This window comes from Artibeus jamaicensis, unplaced genomic scaffold, assembly GCF_021234435.1.
Source record: "Artibeus jamaicensis isolate MK-2021 breed Jamaican fruit bat unplaced genomic scaffold, CSHL_Jam_final contig_452, whole genome shotgun sequence".
Classification (NCBI taxonomy): domain Eukaryota; kingdom Metazoa; phylum Chordata; class Mammalia; order Chiroptera; family Phyllostomidae; genus Artibeus; species Artibeus jamaicensis.
In genome coordinates this window covers 7432013-7458989 of record NW_026521837.1, presented here as the reverse complement: position 1 = coordinate 7458989, position 26977 = coordinate 7432013, and the positions used below count along the sequence as shown (strand labels likewise).

The following is a 26977-nucleotide window of genomic DNA, read 5'->3' as shown; positions in this document are numbered from 1 at the left end:
TTTGTGCTTGCTTTATTTGGTAATTGCATGGAAGGAACATGAAAAGACTAATTCAGCAATTATATCGAAGAGTGTCTTGGAGAATTTTTGACATAAGTTTAAATCTCTGCTTCTGCATCCAATCCTAAACTGCTGATACTATTTTCTAAATTATTAGCTTATGTTAAAAATCTACTGAAGAGCCATATTTTAATTTGTTTTGTGAAAAGAAATTTTAAGTGTGTTCAACAAACCTCTTCAAAATCAGTCATATTATTGAGTCCTTCTGTTTCAACTACCTGCACTTTGAAGGAAGGATTGAAGGTCCCTCATAATCATCCCTCACTGTACTGTTTAATTCTGATAGTGGTGTGTATGAGCATGGATGTACCATGTGACTCAGAAAGGGTGTTGAAAATGAGTCTTTTTAGAGTGATAAAAGAATTGGCACTGAAATTGAAATAAAGAAATAAATTTCAGGCTGAGTCTGCTACAAGTGTAACTGCATCTGTAAGCATAGCTTTCTACAAACTTTCCTTAATGAAAGGCAAACCAAGCTCACATTGCTCATGGCAATAAATTTGTGATCATTAAATGTGAAGTAACTTCTAGTGATCAAGCCAAAATATCTTAGCAAAGATTTAATATTTGTGTCCACGCTCACTTAGAAATCTCTATAGCTTTTATTTCTTCTGACCCTTCAGCTGTCTGTGATATTATTGTAAGTAGAGGTCTTTAGAACTTGACAGCTAGTGGAAGTAAAATTTTAAGTTGCTGTCATTCCATCATCTCTTAATCTGTTATTGCTCTATCCCAGTGGCTGAGAAGACCAAAGAGCAAGTGACAAACGTTGGAGAGGCGGTGGTGACAGGGGTGACAGCAGTTGCACAGAAGACAGTGGAGGGAGCAGGGAACATTGCAGCCGCAACTGGCTTTGGGAAGAAGGACCAGTTGGGCAAGGTACGGCTGTGTTCATTTTATGTTACACTGGTAGCTTGTGAGATCACAGAGTGTTTTTGTGCAAGGCTCTAGACAGGAATAAGATGCCTACTTGGGAGGGATGGCAGGCCCTCCCCAACAGAAAGGACTGCTTTTATGTGAGTGTTGTTTTTTGAGGTACCAACCCAGATAAATGCCATGAAGATTGTACAATAATCATGATTGTTTCATTTCCTGGAATAAAGTTCATGAAATAGATGCAGTTATAAATGCAACAGTGACATTTCGGAAAGAATGGATGCTTTCATGTTGGCCATGAATCTTGGAATTTCTCTTTATCAGACTGTAACAAATCACTTTGTGCCTATTTTCTAAATTTTCAAAATGAAGATCTTTTACTTGGTTTCTTTGTAATGACATCCTATTATATGATGTATTCAAATATCATGAAAGAGTTTATTGCCAAATAGATCTCTGGGAACTGAGGTACTTAAAATGCATCACAATCAGAAACTGTGGTTTTGGATGATTTAAAAATTCTTAGAAGAATTTTGGCTTTGCATTCTTCATCCACCTGTGACTCTAGTACAATTATATAAAATATATCATGACTTTCTTTTTAACCAGGAAAGTAATCGTAAACAAGGTGTCAAATGTAGGATAAAATTTTATAAATTTAATGACCACAGCAGCAGAGTGATTTTTGCTCATTCCCTGCCACAGTGGCCTCCCTGCTATTCCTTGAACAAGTCAAACATGCCCTTGCCCTGGCTTCTCCCTCTGTCTGAAAAGCTCTTCCCCAGGATCATGGGCTTGGCTAACTCTCTCGCTCCTCATGCCTTTGTTCACGGCACCTTCTCAGTGAGGCCTGCCTGCACCTGTTTACAGTGGGCACTGTTCTCCTCACCTGGGGTAGTCCTGATCTCCCTACCCTTTATTTTTTCCCTTTTTTGCTAAAGCATTATCACCTTTAAAATAGTAAATAAGTTATTTTATATGTATGTTGTTTATCTTATTTATGCTTTAAGTACAGTGAGGGTAGAATATATTTTGTTCAACTATATTTCACAAGGGTCCAGAAACTTGACTGACATGTAGTAGACAATTGATGCATATTTATTAAATTAAGGAGAAAAGGGAGAAAGAAATAGGCAAAGTGACTTTCAGTTTTGTGTATTTAATGATTATAGAGCTAGCAAGTGTGGCTATTCAGGCATCCAAAATTTTTAACTGACAAAGTTTTGGAATAGATATCATGAAAATGGTAAGAAAGTAGCCTTGTTTGCTGGCGAACTGCTCTGAGTTGTCTCCACTCCATGTAATTCTGTGCAGCAGGCCTGCCTTGATGGGTCATGGCAACATTGATAATGTAAAGATAGGACTAACAACCTGAACATATTTAGATTTTATTGCATGGAATTGTATTGTCAGGGGCAATTGATGCTAATTATGGAAAATGTGGACCGGGCTCCTAGTGAAGTTCTTTAGCTAGTACTTACATGTAAGGCTGGTAAGAGTAGTACTCCTTTGTGAAGAATATGCTTTTCAAATACTCTTATTCCTTGTGATAGTAAGTATACGAATTCCCTTTTTCTACATGAAATCAAAATTATATTTATGGCTTTATTACCTTTCAAAAGCTAGAGGAGACTTAAGATATTAGTATAGAGATAATTAACCAGTATCGTGTCTCGGACCCTGTGGCCAATCCAATAGAAGCTATGTGCCATCTTTCTCCCATTTTCTTGAAAATGCATACTTGCTTACACACACCAAAAGCTGAGTGGGATTGAGGAAGGCTGTTGGCAGACAGAGCCCATGACTGAGACCAATCCCCTGATTATAGTTGAGAAATGTGAAGTCTACTGGGAGCAGTAAGCGGTCCACGTTCACACAGACAGCCGGAACAGACTGCGGTGCTTTCCCATCCATTATGTCTCTGCCCCAAGCACTTTCTTATAAACTAGCTTCCTTTGGATTCTTATAAACTGACGTGTGACAACCAGTTTTAACTGGAGAAATTCTTTGTGGTAGAATAAAAGAAACTAAGGAAACGTGCACCCCGCCCCTTTAAAGCTTGCGATGCCAAATGCAAACAAGGCATGAAAGTTTTTATTTCTTACAAAGTTGGGCTTGTGTTTTACCCATCTAGAATACCACTATTTATTTGAATATTTTAAGGCAGAAATCTAAATAGTGTGACAAAATTAATCATTTCCCCTTTGGGGTACTTTTAGATTCTTAGAAATTTCTGATATAAAAATGAAGCCATAAAACCTAGAAATCTCAACATGGTTGTAGGGAAAACGAAACAAAACATTGAACTGGAGTTAAAATGGCGGACTTCATCCTGCTCTGTTACTGACTGACTGGACGACCATCTGTAGATCTCCTGACTCTTTCCCATCAGATAAGGAAACTACACTAGAAAATTGGTTAAAGCACAACTTAGCAATAAAGTTCTGAATTTCTATAGCTTCTATAGGAAGATACCAATAAACTTCTTTCATGTGGTCACATCTATGGGGTGCCAAAAAAGATAACTAGGGAGTTTAAATAATGTGATTGAATTCATCCATTAGAAAATTTGAAATAATTTAATTTTATCATTCAAATTCTGATCAAAGTGATTCTGGTGAATGGAAATAAGTAATTTATTGTTGTTTTAACCATTGGTTGCTTATGCCATTGAGGAAGTCATGCTTTAAGAAATAATGCTTATTCACTGTGTGCCAGAAACTTTGCGAGATATTGAAGTTAAAATAATGAGAAAATCTTACCCTGTCTGTCTCTTCATTTAGCATGTATTTTAGTGATAAAGATCAGTACTAATCATCACATAATAAGTGTGCAATTTTTAACTGTGGTAACTGCTATGGAGTACCTAATGCTGAGAATAGCTAAAAGGTAACTTAACACAGATCTTGCAGGACAGGGGCAAGAGAGTGCACCCCAAAGGCTTCCCTGAGGAAGTGTGCTTGAACTGAGGTCTGAAAAAGAAAAAAAATGACTGGCAATTAATAAACAAGCACGAGTTGAAGGAAAACATTCCAGGCACAAGTGAAAACATGAGGAAATGTTATGTGTTGTGAGCGGACAGTAGCAAATTACAGAGGGCTGTGTTGGGAGCCAGAGGAAATTAGGAGGAAGAGACTGGAGAACTGTGCGGGGCCACAACATGGCTGTCTTACAATAAGAATGCTGGTCATTATTTTAAGAATAAAGGACCCTATTAAAGCTTTTAAAGCAAGTTTTATGTCAAGTTGTAAGTTTACGTGTTAAAAACATGTCTCTGCCTCAATGGAAGGCAACAGATTAAAGGATGCTCACAGTGGTAACCAGGGACATTTAGTGGGTTGTGATAGAAAGAGGAGATGACTATATATACCAATAAAATACAGTGTTGATGGAGAAAAGGAAAGAAATGGGTTAATTCAAAGATTATGTAGAAGATAATATCAACAAGATTTAGTGATATATTTCATGAGGTCTGGGAGAAGATGGATGTGACAAGTAGGGCTACTAAATTTTAGCTTGTAGAGTGGATTCATGGCAGTGCTGTTCTCCTGGTGGTCTGAGCCTCTCTTGAAGACCAGGAGCAATTCAAGAGGAACAGCTGCGTTAGTGTTCAGCCTTCATGCCTTTTAAGGATATTTGGCCCATAACTCTGATTGGGGAGACAAAGCTTTCTTCCTTCCCTCTTTCTCCCTTCTTTTCTGTCTTTCTCCCATTCTGTTCTTTTTGGGTTTGTTTGTATTTAACCAAGAGCTCTAATAAGCTCATATATCATTTGTCTCTCTTTTGTTGTTTTGCTAAATTGATCTCTTTGTGAGGTGCTGTATTTGGCGTATGTCTCTTTTTGATGTTAACAGGGAAAAATGACCTAAGCATTTTTGTGAATTTCGTCATACAAATGAAGCCACCCTTAAAAATAATTTCTAATTGTGAGATGTTAGATTAAAGGACAAATAAGATGCCTTGAATTTTATGTACTTATTTTATCAAATATTATTAGCTTCTCTATTTAATATATCAGAATAATACATCTTCTGATCTATATTTTTACCTGTGAGCACAGAAGTGGTTATCAGCCATATAATTTTTTTTCTGAAGCTCATTCATTTGATTGGCATAGTAGAAACAGACTACAAATGCATCAGCAGGGGTATTCAAGTTTTAAGTTCAAATAAACAGTGATATTATATGGAGAAAATTTGTTTCCCACTGAGAACAAGTGATCTCCTAGTTCCAATAATATTGTATACGGAAAGTAACTTGACAGGAGGTATTCTCTAGTCCCACCAAGTTTAAAACACACAGCTCATCACTAGGACATTTGTTCCATCTCAACTCTTCAACAGAGCTTTGCATGTGGTTCTGCTCAGTTTCTCGCTGGACACATGAGTGCTTCTCTCATGCCCTCCGAATGCCTTACAAGAGTCGGACCTTCAGGATCCCTGAAGTTTATATTTTTGTTATTTTCTAGATTTACAGAGAGTGAAAGTCTTGAATAAATGACAAATCTGCTACCTAGTAAATAGTATGGCAGTCAGCTTCATTAAACACATTCCATGGAGGCACTGACCAATCTACATAGAGATTAATAGCTTTCATGAAAGAAAAAGTTTAAATATTTATAGCCTCAGATTTTTGATGTACTCGGGTTCATATATTTTCTCTGTATTTTTTTCAAAATTAGAAGGAAGTTCCTAAACAGTGCCAATGTGGAAATATTAGATCAGATTATAAACAACTTTTACAATCTCCAGCACAGACCAATATTGATTTCAAGTGAATAGACATCTGTATATTCTGTAATGCTGCCGTAATTCACAAGAGGATAGCTAACCAAGTATCTGCTCGATGAATAAAACAAATCAGGATAGAAAAATATTAGGTTTGACATTATGATCTATAACATTTAAGTGTCCTTCTGCTTAATTCCTTTGACTTACTAGAGCTCTCATGTTTAGCTTGATGCAAATTTATTTTTAAACACTGGAGTGTTATGGACCATCTGATTAAATGATTAATCAGATGATGGATGTTGCCATCAGCTAAGTCATTGTATGTTGACTTCACAAATAAGCCAAAGGTCACAGGCAGCCTTCCAGATTTCTTTGAAGAAGCGTACACAGATCATAGGTGTGATCTTAGCATCGTTCATCAGCAGGTAATTGGAGATGTCAAGACTGTGAACTATTTTATTTCATAGTGCATGGACACAGGCAGCAGTGCAGTACAAGGGGGCGAGAGATGGGTGGAGGTGGAAGAGAGTAGGGGAGGATAAATGGTAATGGAAAACTATTGTAAAAGCTAAAACATAAATGTTTAAAGATGATTAATATATTATATCAAACAATTAAAAGTTTGATTCTTGTCTTTGTGCTTGATCTCAGAAAATAACCAACATGACGGTTAGTTATATTTATACCTAAAAACTGAGAGATTTATGGCACAATGAATTGTCTCTGATTTGTATTTTGGGTGGCGGCTATATATACTATTAATAGCATTGCAATCTTTAATTTAAAAATAATGTGGTAATTAAAGAAAAGGCAAATTGAACTAATAATTTTTCCCTATATATGTATAAAATCAGTAGTATTTTGACATGTGGTATATAAAAAAATCAATATTTTATACTCATGTGAGAGTCTACTAATGTTAGAGACACTGTCTCCACTTAGAAACACGTCCATTATGATGGACTCTTTTTGTATCTAATAATATATAGTTCACAGGGCTGGGGATGGATGAATCATGGTGCCTAATGACCCTTAATCTTATGAAGTTGTAAATAGAAAAGTACATGTTAATTATATATAAAGAGGTAAGGAAGATAGGCTCATAGTTATGTTTTTATTGAAATTCAGTAGCATTCAGTCACTGAATGGGCACTTTACATGTGCCAGATGTTCAGCTGTGTACAGTGGGGAACATAAAAGTGAGTTACAGGTGAGTTACAGGTTCCTGCCTTCAAAACTGTGCAGGCCAGGGGTGACGACTGGCCTGCTCCCCACTGGGGCAAAGGCCCATCTCTCGTCTTTGAGAACATGTATTTATTTGTTTCCCCTATGTATGGGGAAAAAAACAGTTTCTGTTAGAAATGAGAGAGACCTATTTTTCTATGCTTTATTATACTTTAAATTTTGTTTCTGTCAGTGTACTTTGAAATTACTTCATATATATAGAGATTAGAGCCATAATATTTTAGCTGTTGAGACATAATACACTTCCACTGAGTTCTAGAAGCAGTAGTTAATAATCTGTAAGCACTACAACCAGACAATATTTACATGATTGCAAATTCAATTTCAGTCTTCTAAGAACTGATTTGCTGATAGTATTGTTTGTTAAATGTATTACAGCAAGAGTATGATAGAAATACTGCAAGGCACACTAACAACAGCCTTAAATCATATTTGTGCTGTTGGTTTATTGCTTCTTATATGCCCAAGATGGATTAAAATTCTGCTGAATGCAGTGTGAGAGCAATGATTATACCTTCTGAGCCCATCTTCATTGTGCATGTGCTAACATCTATTGGTGATGTCTCTTCACATATAAACATGACACACTTTATAGTGTTTTATTAATCTGAGGCTATTACATGTAGGATGATTTCACACTTAGGTGGGTTTTTTTTTAACTTCTATCACCATCTGAGCCATATTTTCTCCTTGTAATTCAATGGAGGACCTAGAAAAATAACATTAATATGTTTAGGTGACAGGTAACCAGATCTTAGGATGTGCTTATGCATTATCACATACAATAGTCCTATCCTAGGCTTCAGTGATAACCAACTTGTTTGTCCCTAAAAAGAAAGAACTTGATTTTTTTCTATTTCAAAAATTAGATTTTAGTTTTTTTTAATAATCAGGAAGACAATTGTTGATGTGTTTGCTTCGTCAAGAGAAAAATGGAGGAAGAGGTCCTGTGGGTCTCAGACATTCAAAATATACAAAAAATCTATGATAGAATGTTTTCTTTAATTCAAGAAATATTGATAAGGCAAATGAGGTACCAGTTGTGTTTTGCATGCAAATACATAATTATTTGCATGGACCAGGGTTGGATGATCATCTCATCAATCCAGTTCTTCTGTGAGGGGAAAATGAGTACTTTGTCAACTCAAACATAAAATAATTCTATTAAAAGGTGCTTTATTAAATCTGTACCAAACATTTGAATATTTAAGTTACAATTTATATACCTCTCAGATGATTTTGGAGTCACTAACAGATATTTATAAACACCCCAAAAGTAGTATTTATTCTTATTAAAGCTATATTGTATATTAATGCAAAGAACACTGAATCATAAATTATGTTTGTTGAATAATTAGTTATTAAAAATTAACTAAATAAATGAAAAAATTAAAAGAAATAAATATTTTATCTTTTTAATTGGAGGTGGACACCACCTCACCTTTCTCTTGTGTTCTATATAGTAACACACTATCATGAATCTATCTGGAATTTAATTTATAAAGATAAATTCTGTTGCAACTTTATGGACTGTAAAGAAAAATGTGAACTTTTTATTTAGGGACCTCAAACAGATCTTAACTGCTTATGCTTAACAAAGGAATTGTGTAAGTCTCACCATCCATTATAGCAAATCAGCTCCAGTCCACGCGCTCACATGTACATTTTATCCTATTTGATTATTGGGAATCCTCAAAAAATAGAAAATCACTCTTTCAATATACCCTAATGCCACACACGTTTGATCCTTGTCATATAACTTCACCCGAAGCTCTAGTTTTTGTTCAGTGGACAGTACTAGTGTCTCTAGGAGAATTGTGGATATGCACTTCCTACTATGTCACAGAGTTTTAGGATTAATGTAATTGCCATGCAAAGCATCAAATGTTATTCAAAATGCTTTATTTTAATTTTTAATACTCATGTACAGTAGCTCCTTTAAAAATAATCTCCACTAAATAGTAATAGCTGCTTCTAATAACAAAACTTCTTCCACGGTATTCTTTCTGAAAAAGGGAATTAACATTTTTGACCTTGAAGTAAAGCCGGTTCATAGGTGTTCTGACTAAGGTTGCTCTGTATCTGTTTCAATCCACCATGACAGCCAGCTGGCCTTTATCTTCCTATGAGGTTTCTGGTTCACCTGCAGCATTTGATTCAGCCATTTATGGGGAAAGCATGGCTCTGTGTGGGGGGCATGAGTTTCAAGTCAGGGAACATGGACTTGGTCTCGCCCATTTCCTTTGCTGGGTAATGTCCTCTCACCTGTCTGAGCACAGATTTTTTCATCTGTGAAATGAAAGTGTTGGATTAAATGAGTTCAAAATGTTTCGAGTCTATTTAATGGCTTGGATTTTAGGTTAATTTGTTCAATTACACGTTGCCAGACCTCTGGCAACTCATTTAACCTTTCTAAACCAAAGCCACTCATCTGTAACTGGCCAGCCATTGCACAAAATCAGAGTGTAAATTAAATGAAACAATGCAGACAAAAGATAAACAATCAGCTGTAATACATTATACAGCTAAAATATTTTGCCAATGGTGGTGGGGGGGAATGCAGATGACTATAATTGAATGACAATAAAGTAATTTAAAAAAGAAAACACTAAATAAAAAATATATTTTGTCTACAAGAGATGCCTTTCCTCTAAGACTTGTGTTAAATGATTGTAGAAAGTGTTTTCCGTATTTGATGATAGTTTGATATTTGTAAATAAATTGTATAACACACAGAGGAAAAAACTATTTGAAAGGTTTTCTTAGGCTTCACTGAGGAAGAAATGCCAATCAGCCACAAAGTTAGGCAGTATAGAGCTTTACTGGGGTTTGTGCACCCGGGCAAGGTTCCCCCGGCCCCACTTAAGCAGGGAATATGACGGGGTTTTATTTTGGTTGCTCTCTTCGTGGGAGCTGGGGATTGGTCCCCATTGAACCAAGTGGCAATATATCATTGGTGGCTTAGGTTGTTATGCGGATATCTGTTTTGGCAAAGCCTGCCCTTTCGGCTCTCTGGTTTGACATCAGCCATCTTTTCTGGATTGTATTCTGGTTGCCGTTTTGATTGTATACCATTTTGATTGTAGTCTGGGGGCCATTCAGATTGTAGTCTAGCCACCGTTTTATCTTACTCCGCCCATCCTGACACTATTCTTTAATCGTTTCACTTTATTTAACTAAATAAAATGAAGTCACACTGCTGTTTGTCCTTAGATTTTTCCCAAAGTAAAGCCGCTCCACTGAATATTACACCAATGTTGTGATTAGAAAGAAATGATTTGGGGAAGCACTGGAATGAACAAAGTTAAAAAGTTCATCTTTTAAACTGGAAAGGAAATCTCAGAACCCTTATGGGTTGGGGTTCTAGGTGTGTCTTTCCTAATGCCTTTTGGATGCCAAACCCAGGGAGAAGGGTTCCTGGTGTTCAGTGAAACCCAGGTTTGTGTAGGAGACCATTCTGCGTGGTGTGGGCCCAGCCCCCAGTGGCAAACACTTACTGCAGAGTAACTTCCTAAAATCCATGCTAAACCTTCCAAGGACATGTGTAACAGGTTCAGCCACTTTTGCCCTTTTCATTTGCAAATATTCCTCTTCTGTGTTGTGATTAGCAGCATTGGCTCCTTTGTTTTCTGTAAAAAGGTAACCACCTAAAGCAACCTGTGCATAGTAAATGAGGACCATCATGTAATGTGCTGAGAAACCCAATAAAGGCCAGTCTCGGCAAGGGCCAAGGCTTTTGCTCCCCTTAAGAGAAAAGCCTCGCTGTCCCTTTTCCTTCACTGGACTGAGTAGTCGATATAAATGTCTCATTTCATCTGTAGTGACGCAGACACTGCAGGCCGGTGTCCGCATCAGGTTTGAGAATCCCTGGGCTAACTGAAGCTGTCCCTACCCACTCTTTTCCTCCTTTTCTAAATAATAACTGGTTTTTAGGTCCTGGATTAGAGAGATTTAGGAAGATTATCAGGACTCAGCATCCCACATCTGAACCCTGTTTTTTTACAGCCATTTTCTGTAAGATCTCTTGCAATAAGGGGAAAAAAAAAACCCACAAGAAAAACCATGACCCTCTTCATTCCTATAAAGCTTTTGTGCTAAATCCTGATAAAGCTCCCTTCTGACTTAGAGAGAGGTAGGTCTAAGCAGTTTGCATTTGTGAAAATGGGCTGAGGCACCTTCTTGGCTTTATTTTAAACCCAAAGACAGGGAAGTTCTTAATTTGAAGGGAGCTAAAGGGTTCTTCCTGAAGCTAATTTATCCTGCCAGAACTTTCTAAAATGGTAAGGGTTTCAGAGAATGAACAGTCTCAGGGTCTGAATTTGACCCCTTCAGGATCTTTGAGACAGTGTTTTTATTATATCTTAGTTTTTTGCTGTGTAACACACTTGTTATATAACTATTCAGTCAAATTTAAGATATATTTATTGCCAGACCTTAACAGGAATTCAAAGTTTCCTTTCCCCTAGTTCATTTGAAAATGGAGTTGTATGTCTACAAAGGGTAAAGGAGGAGGAAATCTCTATGTTCTTAATGTGGTCGGTTTTCATTACACGTCGTCATTAACATCCTTGGGCGACTCTCTGATGTGTTATATGATGCAAATATGCTTGGTTGGTCCCCTGCTAACCTCAGGGGTCTAGGGTAACCACAGTCTCCTGTCACTCACTGCCTTTATTCCCCATGTTTCCTTTGGCCAGCCTCTTCTTACTCTTTGTTCCTAGTTCTGATATTGGCCCATGAGAAACCTAGGAGTCCTTATCACACCAGCCTCAACTCTGAAGAATGAGAGTGTTGGGGGAGTGAGCTTCAATTCCCCAATGTGGTGTGTCAGCCCATGTGCCCATGTGGTGGTTTGCTCACATTCTGTGGGCATTGGGACAGATTAGCAGGTCCTGCTCCTCAAGTGGCATCCACCAGGAAGTGAGACGTGCCTCTGCCCTGCTCAGAAACGTCTTCAAACCTTCGTTACCACTGGCCCCCACCAAAGCAAGCTCTACTAATACTGTCCTTTAAATCTCTCTGCCTGAAGACCTCTTCTCCTCCTTTTTTTTTTCATTCTTTACTAGTGGAAAAATAATGGAAGTGTATGGCAGTTGGACTTCAAGAATTTAGTTTGTTGTCTCAACTATGACCTTATTTCCCAACAATCCTGGTACCTTCTACTTATACATGGAATAGGGAAGAGACTAGGTATTACCCAGGGTCACAGTGCCCTCAGCTGGTATTTCATACTTTCAGAAATTTTTGGTTAGAGATGTCCATTCAATCACCAATAATGGTTGGATAGTACATTGATACAAATTATTCTATGTCGGCAGACATAGTGAAAATCTGTATTGAAATTATGCATATCCTTTGCTGACCGATTTCACTTCTGAGTTTAAATGATCACAAATTTAAATATAAGAATGTCCATCTCAGCGTTGACTATAACAAAAAGTTGAAGAAAATGCTAAAAGTTTGACAACAGAGACTTAGTTAAATGCACTGTGGTTGATCTGCACAGTGGTGAGTAGCCATTAAAATGTTGGTGTAGAAGAAGAATTAACGGAGTGGAAAGATGCTCTTGCTGCCTTGAGTGAAAAGAACAGATCATGAAGCAATAGGAACAGCTCTTATAGCATACCGTGTTTTCATTTTAAAAACACCTGTACATGATGTACGTATGTAGAAAAATCTGAAGTAAGTTCACGGAGCTCCAGGGTTTTTCTGAAGTAACCTCTTTGCATTTCTGGCCCCATAATCCTTTGCTCTGGGGAACTGCCTCATTCACTGCAGATGTGTCCCAGCCCCAGGCCACTTGTTAAGTGCCAGTGATGCTCCCCTGGGTCGTACCCCACAGAAAGCCCTCCCACTTTGTTCTTGAGGAAATGCCTATTCCTGGGTTCTGGATTACATTTTGTGGTCTTCCTTTGCTTGCTTACATATTTTTAAATTATCTTTACTAAGTGTGTATTTATAACAAAAAGTCTCATCAGTAGCACTTAAAACATTTCTCACTATTCGACATTTATGTGACTAAGCATTCTGATGCTTTACCCATAATTAGAACTTGAAGATCCTAATTTTCATCTTTAGCATCCTGGTTCCCACTCACATTTATTCAGCTTATCCAAAAGAAAATTGTGTTAGCTTCAGAGGCACTTAAAAGTACAGGTATAATTATAGCACTTGCTATTTATTCATTTACCTTTCTATTTATCAATTCATTCATTTGACCCACATTAGTAAAGCTTATTATGTGTAAAATACTGTGCTAAGCATCCTCAGACATATATTGATAGATGAGAGCAATTTCGTGAGCTCTAGGCATTGCTATCTGGCTGTTAATCATGATCGGTGTGTGTAGGTGTATGTTAGTCAATTAATATTACAGATCTTGCTTAAAGATTTCTTATCCAGCCTCATCTTCAAGTTTCAAGTAAGGCTGGCTTTGACTCATAGCACTCAGTCTTTTATTATTTCTCAAAAAAGCTGGTTATAATACACTTCTTTCATTTATTCCTCTTGATCCTAATTATCTAACCTAATTAAAATGCCATTTCATCAATTTTCTGGTTTGTTATCTACTAATGCTGTGTACTTCCATATTTTAAGATAAATTTTACCATGATTTTTGCAGGAGTAATGGATTGTAATGCCCAAATAAATTGAATAATTTGTTGGACCTCTTATTATGGCAAGTGTATCTAATTATTGAGAAAAATCAAAATTTGACTTTGCAAAATCTTATTTTAAATCTTTTGGACTCAAGAGTCTGTTATCCTCTTACATTTATGTATCCTCAGAACTGTGCCTTACCTGTTGTAATATGCTCCACGGCTCGCCCAAATCCCTGAGCTCACAAATAACCTTTCAATGTTTTTGTTAATATATTGTATAATATACAGTAAGTTGTGAAAGTGCACTTTTCTGGTAGATTTTTTACTGTAGCCATTTTAATTCTACTGAAATTAGATAATCCCAGCCCCAGTGTCTGGTTTATTTTGTGTATGAACAAAAGACCTTGTGCCGGAACTGGGGTGGCCTTTATATTCTTCATGCTTCCCTGTCGGTAGGTCCTAGTTTTTGTTAAAAGTGACTAGTAAGTCTGATCATTCCAAGTGCCTAAGATCACATTTTAAAATAAGTTATATTTTTGGACCTAAGACCTAAGTTTTTTTAAACATAACAAGGATTGTGCCATTGATGTATGTATTTGGAAGTAAAAAGTAGTTGCAAATAGAAAGTTTCTCAAATCTGAAGAATATAGTCAACTATGTCTAAAAAATGAATACTGTAGGGGAAAAAATCCCCTACTTATTTTTATATAAGTAACCTGGAACCATTTGAGGGGGAAAAAGGTATTTCTTACAGCCAACAAATACTTGTGTTTTTATTATTCATCAGAAGAATAAAATTTCTCCCCTCCTCTACACATCCCACTTTCTTACTAGAAACTCTCTGTACCTTTATAAAATAAACTACAAAGTGCTACCCTGTGGGGAAGAGAATTCATGGCTGATGTGATGAATGGTGCATTTGTGCTGCATGTGTATATATGCATATGCACAAATGCACACACATACCCACCCAGTGATGAAATTTACCGTTGCATTTTCTTAGAAATCTGCTGGACCTTGACCTTCTTGGAGTTTGACCATTTTATAAATGCATCTACACTGATCTCTATCTTGGAATCTATGAAATGGCTTTTGGCAACACTTCCTTTAATACAGTGTACTAGAAATTTGGATGTTACTGGCCAGATAGTTCTAGAGAATTTGCCAGTGAATGTATACTATCTACAGCAGGGGTGTCAACCTCATTTTCACCGGGGATCACACTAGCCTCACAGTTGCCTTCAAAGGGCCAAATGTAATTTCAACTCCTTAACAGTTAAGGAGTAGTTACATTTCTACAGCCCCCAAATTATTTCAACCCTTTGAAAGCAACCGTGAGGCTGATGTGGCCCCCAATGAAAATGAGGTTGATACCTGTAATGTAGAGAATCAAGCTCCAAATCCTAATCCTGTTACTTAAGTCCCTCTTTATCCTGCCTCCCTTCCTTCTCAGCTACATGTCTTACAATTATTCAACAAAATTCTTCAGTTCAGGTTGACGGAGTCTTTAAAATACCTCCCAGGTATCTAATATAATATGCAACTTCCAATTCTGCCTTACTTTTGAGAAGGTTTTTATGCCTCCTCTCTGAGTTGTATTGAGGCCTAAAATTTAGCTCAAGCATCTCCAGGAAGCTATGGCAGTTTCATCAGATTTAGCTCTCACAGCAGTTGCAGACACACCGTACATACTTGGTTCCTTAGTCCAAAGTCATGAAAGCAACCTTGATTCTTTTCCTCCTGCATCTTCCATTCAATCCTTTAACTAATCAGTTTACTTGTACTTCAAAATATGGCTCCACTGCTGCCACCCTAGGCCAGGCCTTCATTGCATCCCACCAAGACTCCTTCCCAGGGCCCTTAACTGGTCTCTCCCTGTCTGCACTCAAACATCCCTGGGAGTCTTTTCTCAACCAGCCAGTGTAATACTTTTAAGACAGAAACCAAATCATTTTTCACTTGCTTTCAACTACCCAAAGATGTCCTATCACACACAGAATGATTTACAAATCCTTCTTTTGTTTTAAAGGCCCTTGTTATCTAAACCTCATTAAGTTCTTATTTCCTTTCTCTTTCCTCCTTATACACGGCCCTCCAGCTATGTGGACCTCCTGCTGTTCTTCAGAGCTGCAAGCACATTTCCAATACTCAATGAGTGCATATAAAATAAATTTTATTCAATTTAACTGTAGACTGTTTTCTTCTCCTGAAAGTAAAGATAAATGATGTAGTTTTCTTAAAAATAACCTGACTGCCCAGAATTTCTGATCTTAATTTTGAAAGACAAACTGCATAAAATGTACTATGAAATGGTCAAGATATCATTCAGTCCCAGATTTCCATGTGCTTTTGATGCATATTAGTAATTTACTGTATTATAGAATACAAATCTATTCTAAAAAATTGCTTACATCTTTCATATTTATCATAATAGTTCTTGCTTTTCCGTATTTTTATAACAATTCAGTTGATTGTATGTAGATTCATGAAATTAACTTTGTCCTTGAAAACAAAGCAACCATTTCACTCATGACATAAATGTTATATATCTTAAAACTATTTATCACTGTACATTATTCCTGTGACATTAAGTATTTTCTTAGTAAACCACATAAACTACACTGACTGTTGGACAGATGGGCAGAACCACATGCATCTGATATTAGGCAGTTGGTGAGCATAAAATGCCAGAAAAAAAGATTAAGAATATTGAGACAGGAAGCTTCCTATTGCTCTTGAAAAGCATGACCTTTTGCTTCTGACTCTCCACTATGTGTTTTATTGGGTTGGCCAAAAAGTCCATTTAATTTTTTCCATTAAATAAAAGACACCTTTTTCATTTTCACCAATAAAGTTATTGATTTGAATATTTTGAGTATGTCAGTTATCTCTTGCTAGTGGCTTTTATTAGTTAGAGGCCAGGGGTGCTGCTAAATATCTTCCAGTCATGAGACAGCTCCACAGCAAAGAACTCTTTGGCCAAAATGTCGCTAGTCTAAGAAAGTTTGCAAACTGCTTTTGACACATTCAATCAGTCACAGCACCTTCTTCATACACGACACAAACCTTTTTTGTGTGTTTCAGTTGCATTTTAACCTCTTTTGAAATAGTCAAGCATGACACACCAACGTGGCATATTTCCTTCCATTCAATATTAAAATGTCTGCACAAAAATTTACTAATCTTGATGTTTTTTTAATGCACAGTGATATGACAGCTGTCACAACACAGTCTCAGGAAATTGTTTCCAATGAAGTTAAAGACAATTAAGCACTACTAGAGCCACCTTACAGAAAAAACTAAGTCAACTTTTTGGCCATCCCAATACTTTGAAAGTGATGCCTTCCCAAACAACTTTTCATATTTTATATCCAAATGCATACTCAAAGCTTTCTTAATGTATATATTAACAATAAAAGGAAATGTGTAGGCATATTAAAAAGGAATTTCCCCTCCCTCTGCCCTCTATGCAAGGATGACAACTATGAAATGTGTTTCCTCGGCAAGGAATGTACAGTGTCCATTGCAAGAAGATGAGAGGGAGAGAAAGACTGCAGACTGGAAGGGAGTGGCATTTGTCACTGCCGTGACTTGTCAGCTGTGCAGACCTCTGAGGGGCACTGGCAGAGTGCCAGACTCCTTTATTTATTTCTGGAATACTTCAGCAATACAGATTTCATTAGAAGCAAAGAGAAACATTAAGAACTAGTCAGTTTTTCTGAGACAGAGCATTCATCTCTAGATAGCAAGATGTCTAGATACCTAGATAGTTGAGATTCAAGAAGGCATTTTTGTAACTTTTTATCCATAGGCTCTATTGATACATTTAAATAATTCTAATCTCCAGAACTATTTTGGGGATGTGAAAGATCTTAACAATAATGAAGATCCATTCAAAACAGCAAATAAATTCTGTCTACTATAATTTTGATCTGGTTGAAATCACCTTAGTTTAATAATTCCTCCCCTACAGGAGAAAATTAATTGGTAACTTACAGCAAAATTGTTTGTTAAGGGCCACTAACTTTACATCCAATGAAAATCTTGCATATATTTGCTTTTTCTTGATACAAAATATCTCTCTTGAACACAGATGGCAGTGAAAATTGTGTGAGGATGAAGGCTTGGGGGCCACAGCTCTCTCACTTCCTACTCTCATACCTCTTCTGATTGGTCGAGTAAAATCTGAAGAGCCCCCAAACAGCCATTGTGGCTCCGTTCATTCTTCTTCACAAAGAAAAAAGCCAAAAGCAGCCACAGTGATGGTGAAATCTTTAGCTTTTCATGCCCAATATGGATATTTGGTGGAATTATCACTTTCTACTACATTAAAAATATAGGAAAATTAGTTATGTAAATCAGCATGCCAAATTTTTTAATTTATTCATTGTATTTTGGGTATAATAGAATTATTTCAGTTTGAAATTTTTCAGTTGTTCTCTATTCAAACTTTTAAATGAACCTAACCCAGCTAAACACATATGGTTTTTATTACCATGCAAGTTTTAATTCTTTTTTTTAAAGTTTTGGTAAAATATTCTTTTGAAAAGTTTTCTCCTCTTTCTTTTTTTAAATTAAATTTATTGGGGTGACATTGGTTAATAAGGTCGTATAGGTTTCAAATGGATATTTCTATGACACGTGATCTGTATATTGCATTGTGTGCCCAGCACCCAAAGTCAAATAAATCTTCCATCGCCACGTATTTGGCCCCCTTTACCCTTCTTTATTGCCCACTCCCTTCCCTCCAGTAACCACTTTACTGTTGTCTGTGGCTATGAGCTTCAGTTTTACATCCTACATGTGAGGGAAGTCATTTGGTTCTTAGCTTTTTCTGACTTATTTCACTTAGCATGATATCCTCAAAGTCCATTCATCTTGTCGCAAATGGCAATAATTCATCTTTTCTTACAGCCGAGTAGTATTCCATTGTATATATGTAGTACATCTTCTTTAACTGATTATCTGTTGAAGGACACTTTTTAGTCATGCTTTTCATAAATGAATCCCTCCTTTATTTTAATTACATGTCTATATTCTTCATTTTTTAAATTGATTTTCAACCTGCTTATAATGTTAGTTCTTATGAACTTCTCTCTCAATTCTAAATATTCCATTCTTTCTTTATTTCATGTTCCTTTTCACAATATTGAGGAAGAGTTATTAGTTTTCTAGAATTATTGTTGCTTTAGGGGCTGTATTTTAACATTTTAAATGCAATCACAGTTAACACAGCAATGGAGTTTTCCTGTTAGAGATACACTGTTTTCTGTATATCTGTCTCACTGGGAGAGAAGTTGGCATGATACCATTATGATGTTCTTAGTGAATATTAACTTTTATCAGATACATTGTTTCTGAGAATGCCATTGTTTTGTTTTATTCAGGTGCGTGTGACACAGGCTTACAGATTAAGTACCTATTATTTCAGGACTTATTATTGCATATGTATTAAAACTTGTCATCTTTTGTCTGCTCAGTTCAGATTCCTTATATGATTTAAGCTAGAAATGTCCTTACGTTTTACATTGTCATGCTTTTTACAAATTGTATTTTGAATAGGGGTTAAAGTTGATCCAGCATATCACAATCAATAATAATTCCAATAGCAACACATTTAGAAAGCAAGTATTGAACATAAGTGAGCTCACAAAAATTATATGAGGGCCTAGTTACATCACTATCTCCTTTTACATCTAACGCTCAACCAACATTTAATAAATTTCTGTGCAGTATCATATGCTGTGATAAATTCTAGGGTGCAAGAATGAATCAGATACAAGAATGTTCTTAGATTGAAAAAAGGATCACAGCATCTCTGTGTAACAGTTATTTCAACAAATCACCATTAAGCTAATGGAATAGTTTTCTGAGATCTGTTTGAGACTCTGGACACTTGATTCAATGTCTTTCTCCTTAGCAGACCAGAATCATTCCAAGCTTCTTAAATTCTGGGCAACCATGAAAATCAAACACTAAATCTACCACAAATGAGATCTCTTCAGTCTTACTTGGTACTGAAGGTCATGAATGGAATGAGGTTGTATGTCTATTTTTTTCTGTTTTCTTTTCAGTTGATATGAGGGGGGAAAAAAAGAAAAAACAGCATCATGAACAGCAGGCTCATGCCTAAAATTGGTTCTAAATAGGAATCTTCGATATCTCAAGGATCTCCATGGATTTCAAGAGATCTCACAGTTTCTCACCATTAGTGGAACTGCTGAGCAATCTATCATATGCAGCATAGTTTGAATTACAGAAGTGCGAGTTCTAGAAATGGACCCTGCAAGGGATCTATAGTATAGCCTTCTTCAACTTTTTTTTTTTTTTAATTTTATTTAGTTATTTTTCAAGTACAGTTTTTTGTCTATTTTTCCCATCCCAGCCTCCCCTGCCCCTTGCTCCCCACCTCCCTCCCATTTCCTCCCCCCCCCTTAGTTCTCGTCCCTGTGTCCTTCCTATTTGTTCCTCCAAATCCCTCCCCCTTTTTCCCCTTAGCTTCCCTTCCTTCTCCCCTCTGGTCACTATCCCCTTGTTCTCTATTTCAGTGTCTTTGTTTTTTGGGTTTTTTTTCTGCTTACTTGTTTGTTTTGTTGTTTAGCTTCCTGTTAAAGGTGAGATCATATGGTATTTGTCTTTCAGCACCTGACTTATTTCACTCAGCATAATGCTTTCCAGTTCCATCCATGTTGTTGCAAAGGGTAGTAGCTCCTTCTTTCTCTCTGCAGCATAGAATTCCATTGTGTATATGTACCACAATTTTTGGATCCATTCATTTACTGATGGGCACCTAGGTTGCTTCCAACTCTTGGCTATTGTAAATTGTGCTGCTATGAACATTGTGGTGCATAGGTTCTTTGATATTGATGTTTTAGGATTCTTAGGATATAATCCTAGCAGTGGAATTGCTGGGTCAAAAGGCAGGTCGATTTTTATTTTTCTGAGAAAAATCCATACTGTTTTCCATAATGGTTGTACCAGTCTGCACTCCCACCAACAGTGAACTAAGGACCCCGTTTCCCCACAACCCCTCCAACATTTGTTGTTTGTTGCTTTGTTTATGATAGCCATCCTGACTGGTGTAAAGTGGTATCTCATTGTGGTTTTAATTTGCATCTCTCTGATAGCTAATGATATTGAGCATCTCTTCATGTGTCTCTGAATGTTCTGTATGTCCTCCTTGGAGAAGTGTTTGTTCAAGTCCTTTTCCCATTTTCTAATTGGGTTAGGTGTCTTCTTAGAGTGGAGTCGTGTAAGTTCTTTGTATATTTTAGAGATTAAACCTTTGTCTGAGGTATCATTGGCAAATATGTTTTCCCATACAGTTGGTTGTCTTGCTAATTTAATACTGTTTTCTTTAGCCATGCAGAAGCTTTTTATTTTGATGAGATCCCATTTGTTTATTCTTTCCTTTACATTCCTTGCTCTAGGGGACATATCAGTAAAGAAGTTGCTGCGTGAAATATCTGAGATTTTCTTGCCAATGTTCTCCTCTAGGACTTTAATGGTGTTATGACTTACATTTAAGTCTTTTATCCACCTTGAATTTATTTTGGTGTATGGTGTAAGTCTGTGCTCAAGTTTCATTTTTTTGCATGTAGCTGTCCAGTTCTCCCAACACCATTTGTTGAAGAGGCTATCTTTACTCCATTTTATGTTACTGCCCCCTTTGTCGAATATTAATTGACTGTAGAGAGTTGGGTTGATTTCTGGGCTCTCTGTTCTGTTCCATTGGTCTATGTGCCTGTTTTTATGCCAGTACCAGGCTGTTTTGATTACAGTGGCCTTGTAATACAGTTTGATATCAGGTATTGTGATCCCCCCTACTTTGTTCTTCTTTCTCAAAAGAGCAGCTGCTATTCGAGCTCGTTTATGGTTCCATATAAATTTTCGAAGTGTTTGTTCTATGTCTGTGAAATATGCCATTGGTACTTTAATAGGTATTGCATTGAATCTGTATATTGCTTTGGGTAGTATGGACATTTTGATAATGTTAATTCTTCCAATCCATGAACAAGGTATATGTTTCCATTTGTTTGTGTCTTCCTTGATTTCGTTCTTCAGGGCTGTGTAGTTTTCTGCATATAGGTTTTTTACCTCCTTGGTTAGGTTTATTCCCAGATATTTTATTTTTCTTTTTGCTATATCAAATGGGATTTTTTCTCTTTATTTCTGCTTCTGCTGATTCACTGTTGGTATACAAAAATGCCTTTGATTTCTGGATATTGACTTTATAACCAGCTGTTTTGCCAAACTCATCAATTAGTTTGAGGAGTTTTTGGGTAGTCTATAGGATTTTCCATGTACACTATCATGTCATCTGCAAACAGTGACAGTTTTGTTTCCTCCTTTCCTATTTGGATGCCTTTTATTTCCTTTTCTTGCCTGATCGCTGTGGCTAAAACTTCCAATACTATATTAAATAGAAGTGGTGAAAGTGGACAACCTTGTCTTGTTCCTGATCTTAGTGGAAAAGCTTTTAGTTTTTTCCCGTTGAGTATGATATTGGCTGTAGGTCTCTCATATATGGCCTTTATTATTTTGAGAAATGCTCCTTGTATTCCCACTTTGCTGAGTGTTTTTATCATAAATGGGTGTTGTACCTTATCGAAAGCTTTTTCTGCATCTATTGATATGATCATGTGATTTTTGTCTTTGCTTTTGTTTATATGATGTATTACATTTACTGATTTGCGAATATTGAACCATCCTTGCATTCCTGGGATGAATCCTACTTGATCATGGTGTATGATCTTTTTGATATGTTGTTGGATGCGATTTGCCAATATTTTGTTGAGGATTTTAGCATCTATGTTCATCAGCGATATTGGCCTGAAGTTTTCTTTCTTTGTTGTGTCTCTATCTGGTTTTGGAATTAAGATGATGCTGGCTTCATAAAAAGAATTTGGGAGTTTTCCATTCTTCTGAATTTTTTGAAATAGTCTGTGGAGAATAGGGGTTAGCTCTTCCTTAAATGCTTTGTAGAATTCTCCTGTGAAACCATCTGGTCCGGGGCTTTTGTGTGATGGGAGTTTTTTGATTACTGCTTCAATTTCTTTTGCTGTTATTGGTGAATTTAGATTTTCTGCTTCTTTTTCACTGAGTTTTGGAAGATTGTATTTTTCTAGAAATGTGTCCATTTCCCCTAGGTTTTCAAATTTCTTGGCATACAGTTCTTCATAGTAATTTCTTACAATCTCTTCTATTTCTGTGGTATCAGTTGTAATCTCTCCTCTTTCATTTCTGATTGTGTTTATTTGTGTCCTCTCTCTTCTTTTCTTGATGAGCCTACTTAAAGGCTTGTCTATTTTGTTTATCTTCTCAAAGAACCAACTCCTGGATTCATTGATCCTTAAAATTGTGCTTTTAGTTTCTATGTCATTTAATTCTGCTCTAATCTTGGTTATTTCCTTCCTTCTGCTTGCTCTGGGCTGTCTTTGTTGTTGTTCCTCAAGTTCTTGCAGGCGTATGGTTAGGTTGTTTGTTTGAAATGTTTCTATATTCTTTAGGTAGGCCTGTATTGCTATAAACTTCCCTCTCAGGACTGCCTTCGCTGTGTCCCATAAGTTTTGGGTTGTTGTGCGATCATTTTCATTTGTTTCCAGAAATGTTTTGATTTCTTCCCTAATTTCATTCTTGACCCATTCATTGTTTAATAGCATACCATTCAGTCTCCATGTTTTTGGGTGCTTTGGGTTTTTTTCTTTGGGGTTGGTTTCTAATTTCAGTGCCTTGTGGTCAGAGAAGATGCTTGGTATGATTTCAATTTTCTTGAATTTGTTGAGGCTCCTTTTGTGTCCTATCATGTGGTCTATCTTTGAGAATGTTCCATGTACATTTGAAAAGAATGTGTATTTAGCTTCTTTGGGATGAAGGGCTCTATATATATCAGTTAAGTCCATTTCTTCTAGGGTGTTGTTTAATGCCACAATATCTTTTTTTGATAATTTGTTTGGAAGATCTGTCCATTTTTGATAGTGGGGTGTTCAAATCCCCTACTATGATTGTGTTGCTGTCAATATCTTTCTTGAAGTCCTCTAAGATTTTCTTGATATATTTGGGTGCCCCTATGTTTGGTGCATATATGTTTACAATGTTAATGTCTTCTTGGTGGATTCTTCCCTTGAGTATAATGAAATGACCTTCTGGGTCTCTCTTTACAGCCTTTTTTTTGAAGTCTATTTTGTCTGATATGAGAATTGCTACCCCAGCTTTTTTTCTTGTCCGTTTGCTTGGAAAACTTGTTTCCAGCCTTTCACTTTTAGTCTGTGATGGTCTTTTGTCCTGAGGTGAGTCTCTTGTAGGCAGCATATGTGTGGGTCATGCTTTCTTATCCATTGAGCTATTCTGTGTCTTTTGATTGGAGAATTTAATCCATTTACGTTTAAGGTTATTATTGATAGGTACTTATTCATTGCCATTTTTGTACCTGTGTTCCTCTCTGTCTCCCTCTTATCCTTCCTTCCCTTAAAGCAGTCCTTTTAGTATTTCTTGTAGAGCTGGTTTGGTGGAGACATATTCTTTTAGACTTCTTTTGTCTTGGAAGCTCTTTATTTGGCCTTCTATCTTGATTGAGAGCCTTGCTGGGTAAAGTAGCCTTGGTTGTAGGCCTCTGGTTCTCATTACTTGAAATATTTCTTGCCATTCTCTTCTTGCTTGAAGTGTTTCCATTGAGAAGTCGGTAGCTAACCTTATTGGGGCTCCCTTGTATGTTATTTCTTTTTTCTCCCTTGCTGCCTTTAAGATTCTCTCTTTGTCTTGGAATTTTGCCATTTTGATGATGATGTGTCTTGAGGTGGGCCTCCTTGGGTTCCTCTTGATTGGGACTCTCTGTGATTCCTGGATTTGTGAGACTTTTTCTCTTATCAAATTAGGAAAATTTTCTCTCATTACTCGTTCAAATACGTTTTCTATCCCTTGTTCTTCTTCTTCTCCTTCTGGTATTCCTATTATTCGTATATTATTACGTTTCATATTGTCTTGCATTTCTCTTAATCCCTCTTCATTCTTTCTGAGCCTCTTTTCATTTTCTTGCTCTTTCTGTGAGATGCTTTCTACCCTGTCCTCCAACTCACTAATCCTATCCTCCGCTTCATCTATCCTACTTTGGAAACTTTCTACTGTGTACTTCAATTCGGAAATTGTATTCTTCATTTCCTCTTGTCTCTTGCTGATGGTTTCCATTTCCTTTTTGATGTTGCTGTAGTTTGCAGAGAGATCATTATAATTTCCCTGTAGTTTCTGGTAGCTCACTGTGAGCTCTTTGAGCTCTTTGAACTTCGTAATAACCAGTGCTTTGAATTCACTGTCTGATAGTTGATCAGCGTCTATTTCATCTAACATTCTTTCTGAAGTTTCTGCTTTTTCTTTCATTTGGGGATTGTTTCTTTGTCTTCCCATTGTTTGAGACTCTTCTTGTTAGTCTCTGCTTCCAAAATTGATCTGTTCTGAAACACTGGTTTTATGGTGTAAACTTCTGTGGTATGTTCCTTGTGAAGTTCAGTGGTACAGACTCCTTTAAGTTTCTTGATGTTCTTCGTCTCCACCTACACTCACGCTGGTCCTCGCACTGGTCTCTGCGTTGGTCGCCTACCACTGCTGAATGTCCCGGCTCTAGTAGCCGCCTCCTCAAGCACCCAGACCCGTTACTAGGGCAGTGGCACAGAGGCTGGGAATGTCCTGGCTCCCGTATCTGGCTCTCTCTGCCGCCCAGGGCCGTCACAGGGGCTTGGAGTGTCCCGGTTTCCGTACCTGACTCCCCGGCGTCTAGTCCTGTCTCTATGGCAGTGGCACAGAGGCTTAGAAAGTCCCAACTCCCGTACCTGATTCCCCAGTGTCCAATCCCCTTGCTATGGCAGCAGCACAGGGGTTGTGACCCTCCCAGTTCCCGTAGAGGGATCCTCTGCCACCCCGGGCTGTCTCAGGGGTTTGGAGTGTCCAGGCTTCCGTACCTGACTCCCCGGCGTCCAGTCCCGTCGCTATGGCAGCGGCCCAGGATTTGAGAGCTTCCCGGCTCCCGTAGCTGGCTCCTCCGCTGCGTCACAGGGGTTTGGAGTGTCCGGGCTTCCGTACCTCGCTCCCCGGCGTCCAGTCTCGTCGCTATGGCAGCGACACAGGATTTGAGAGCTTCCCAGCTCCCGTAGCTGGCTCCTCAGGGTCCAGGCCTGTCTCTATGGCGGCGTCACAGGGGCCTTTGGTGTCCCAGCTCCTGCAACTGACCCTTCCGTTGCCCAGGCTAGTAGCTATGGCATCGGCACAAGGGTGTCCCCGTTCTGGTTCCTGACTCCTCTGTCTCCCAGGACCGTCACAGGGGCTTGGAGTGTCCGGCTTCCGTACCTGAGGCCCCGGCTCCCAGGCCTGTTGCTCTGGCGGCAGTACAGGGGCCGCGTGAGACCCAGCTCCGGTAGCTGACTCTGCTGCCGTCTGGTGTTTCAGCGTCGGTCACAATCTCTGGTCTTTTAATTTCATAAATGCTGGGTAACCGATGGTTTATTGTGCTGTTTTTCCATAGATCTGCCAGGATTTTCACCCATGAGTACAGGAGCTAGTATCCGCTCCATCTTACTCCGTCGCCATCTTCCCCGCCACTTTGCCTTCTTCAACTTTACAGGAAAAATGAAACTACACTAAACTCATTAGGTGTGTAGCCATAAAAAATCACTTCACTATTCAGTTATATCATCTGTATATAAAGAGAATAATAACATTTATTTCTCATATTGACTTTTATCAGATACATTGTTTCTGAGAATGCCATTGCTTTGTTTTATTCAGGTGCGTGTTACCCGGGCTAAAAGTCAACACCTGTTATTTCAGGACTTACTATTGGCGTGGTGTTGGCATGGTGGAGTTCACATGAGGTACATGTGGCACCAGAGCCTGGCACGAAAAGCTTAGTATGTGTAGTCTCCTCCTGTTCTTTCTTGTACTCCAGAGGACATTTGGCGCGTCCCATCTACGACACTGACCAAATGGCACTGCGCTTAGTGTGTCCTTCCCTGCCAGGCTGTAGGATAATTTGGGACCAGGCCATTGCTGATACACCCCATATTTTACATAGTGTTTTATGGTTTTCCAATTGTTGGCATGGCATCTAATACACAGCATAGTTATTAAGTGTTTCTTATTGTCCTCATTATTCCAGCAGCTTCAGAATCAGATGGGCGGGAAAAAGAGAACGAAATTTCCATTTATCATACAAACACATTTTCAATGCTCAGAGAAATCAGATGAACCGAGGTCACATGTGTGGTGAGTGGCTCAAAAGGAGCAAACAGGGCCCACTCATTCTAAGCTCCGTGCTTGCCCTACTCTGTCCCAGAAACTATGACATATTCCAGGAAAATTTCAAATGTCCTAGTATATGATTCTCATCTATATACTTGAGATACATACATATGTTCTCTATGTAGGTATCAGAAGTAAGTATCCTGCTGTTCAATATTCCTAACAATTAACAGGTAC

The 26977-nt window shown here is 37.7% G+C and overlaps 1 protein-coding gene across 5 annotated transcripts in view; it reads left to right on the top strand.

The window, feature by feature from the left end:
• SNCA (synuclein alpha) overlaps positions 1 to 26977 on the top strand; it is a 123597-nt gene that overhangs the window by 16454 nt on the left and 80166 nt on the right. For all 5 annotated transcript variants that reach the window (XM_037163262.2, XM_037163265.2, XM_037163264.2 and 2 more), the window contains exon 4: positions 797 to 939. In XM_037163262.2, coding sequence (XP_037019157.1) covers positions 797 to 939 — 143 coding nt within the window. The remainder of the gene's footprint in view (positions 1 to 796; positions 940 to 26977) is intronic.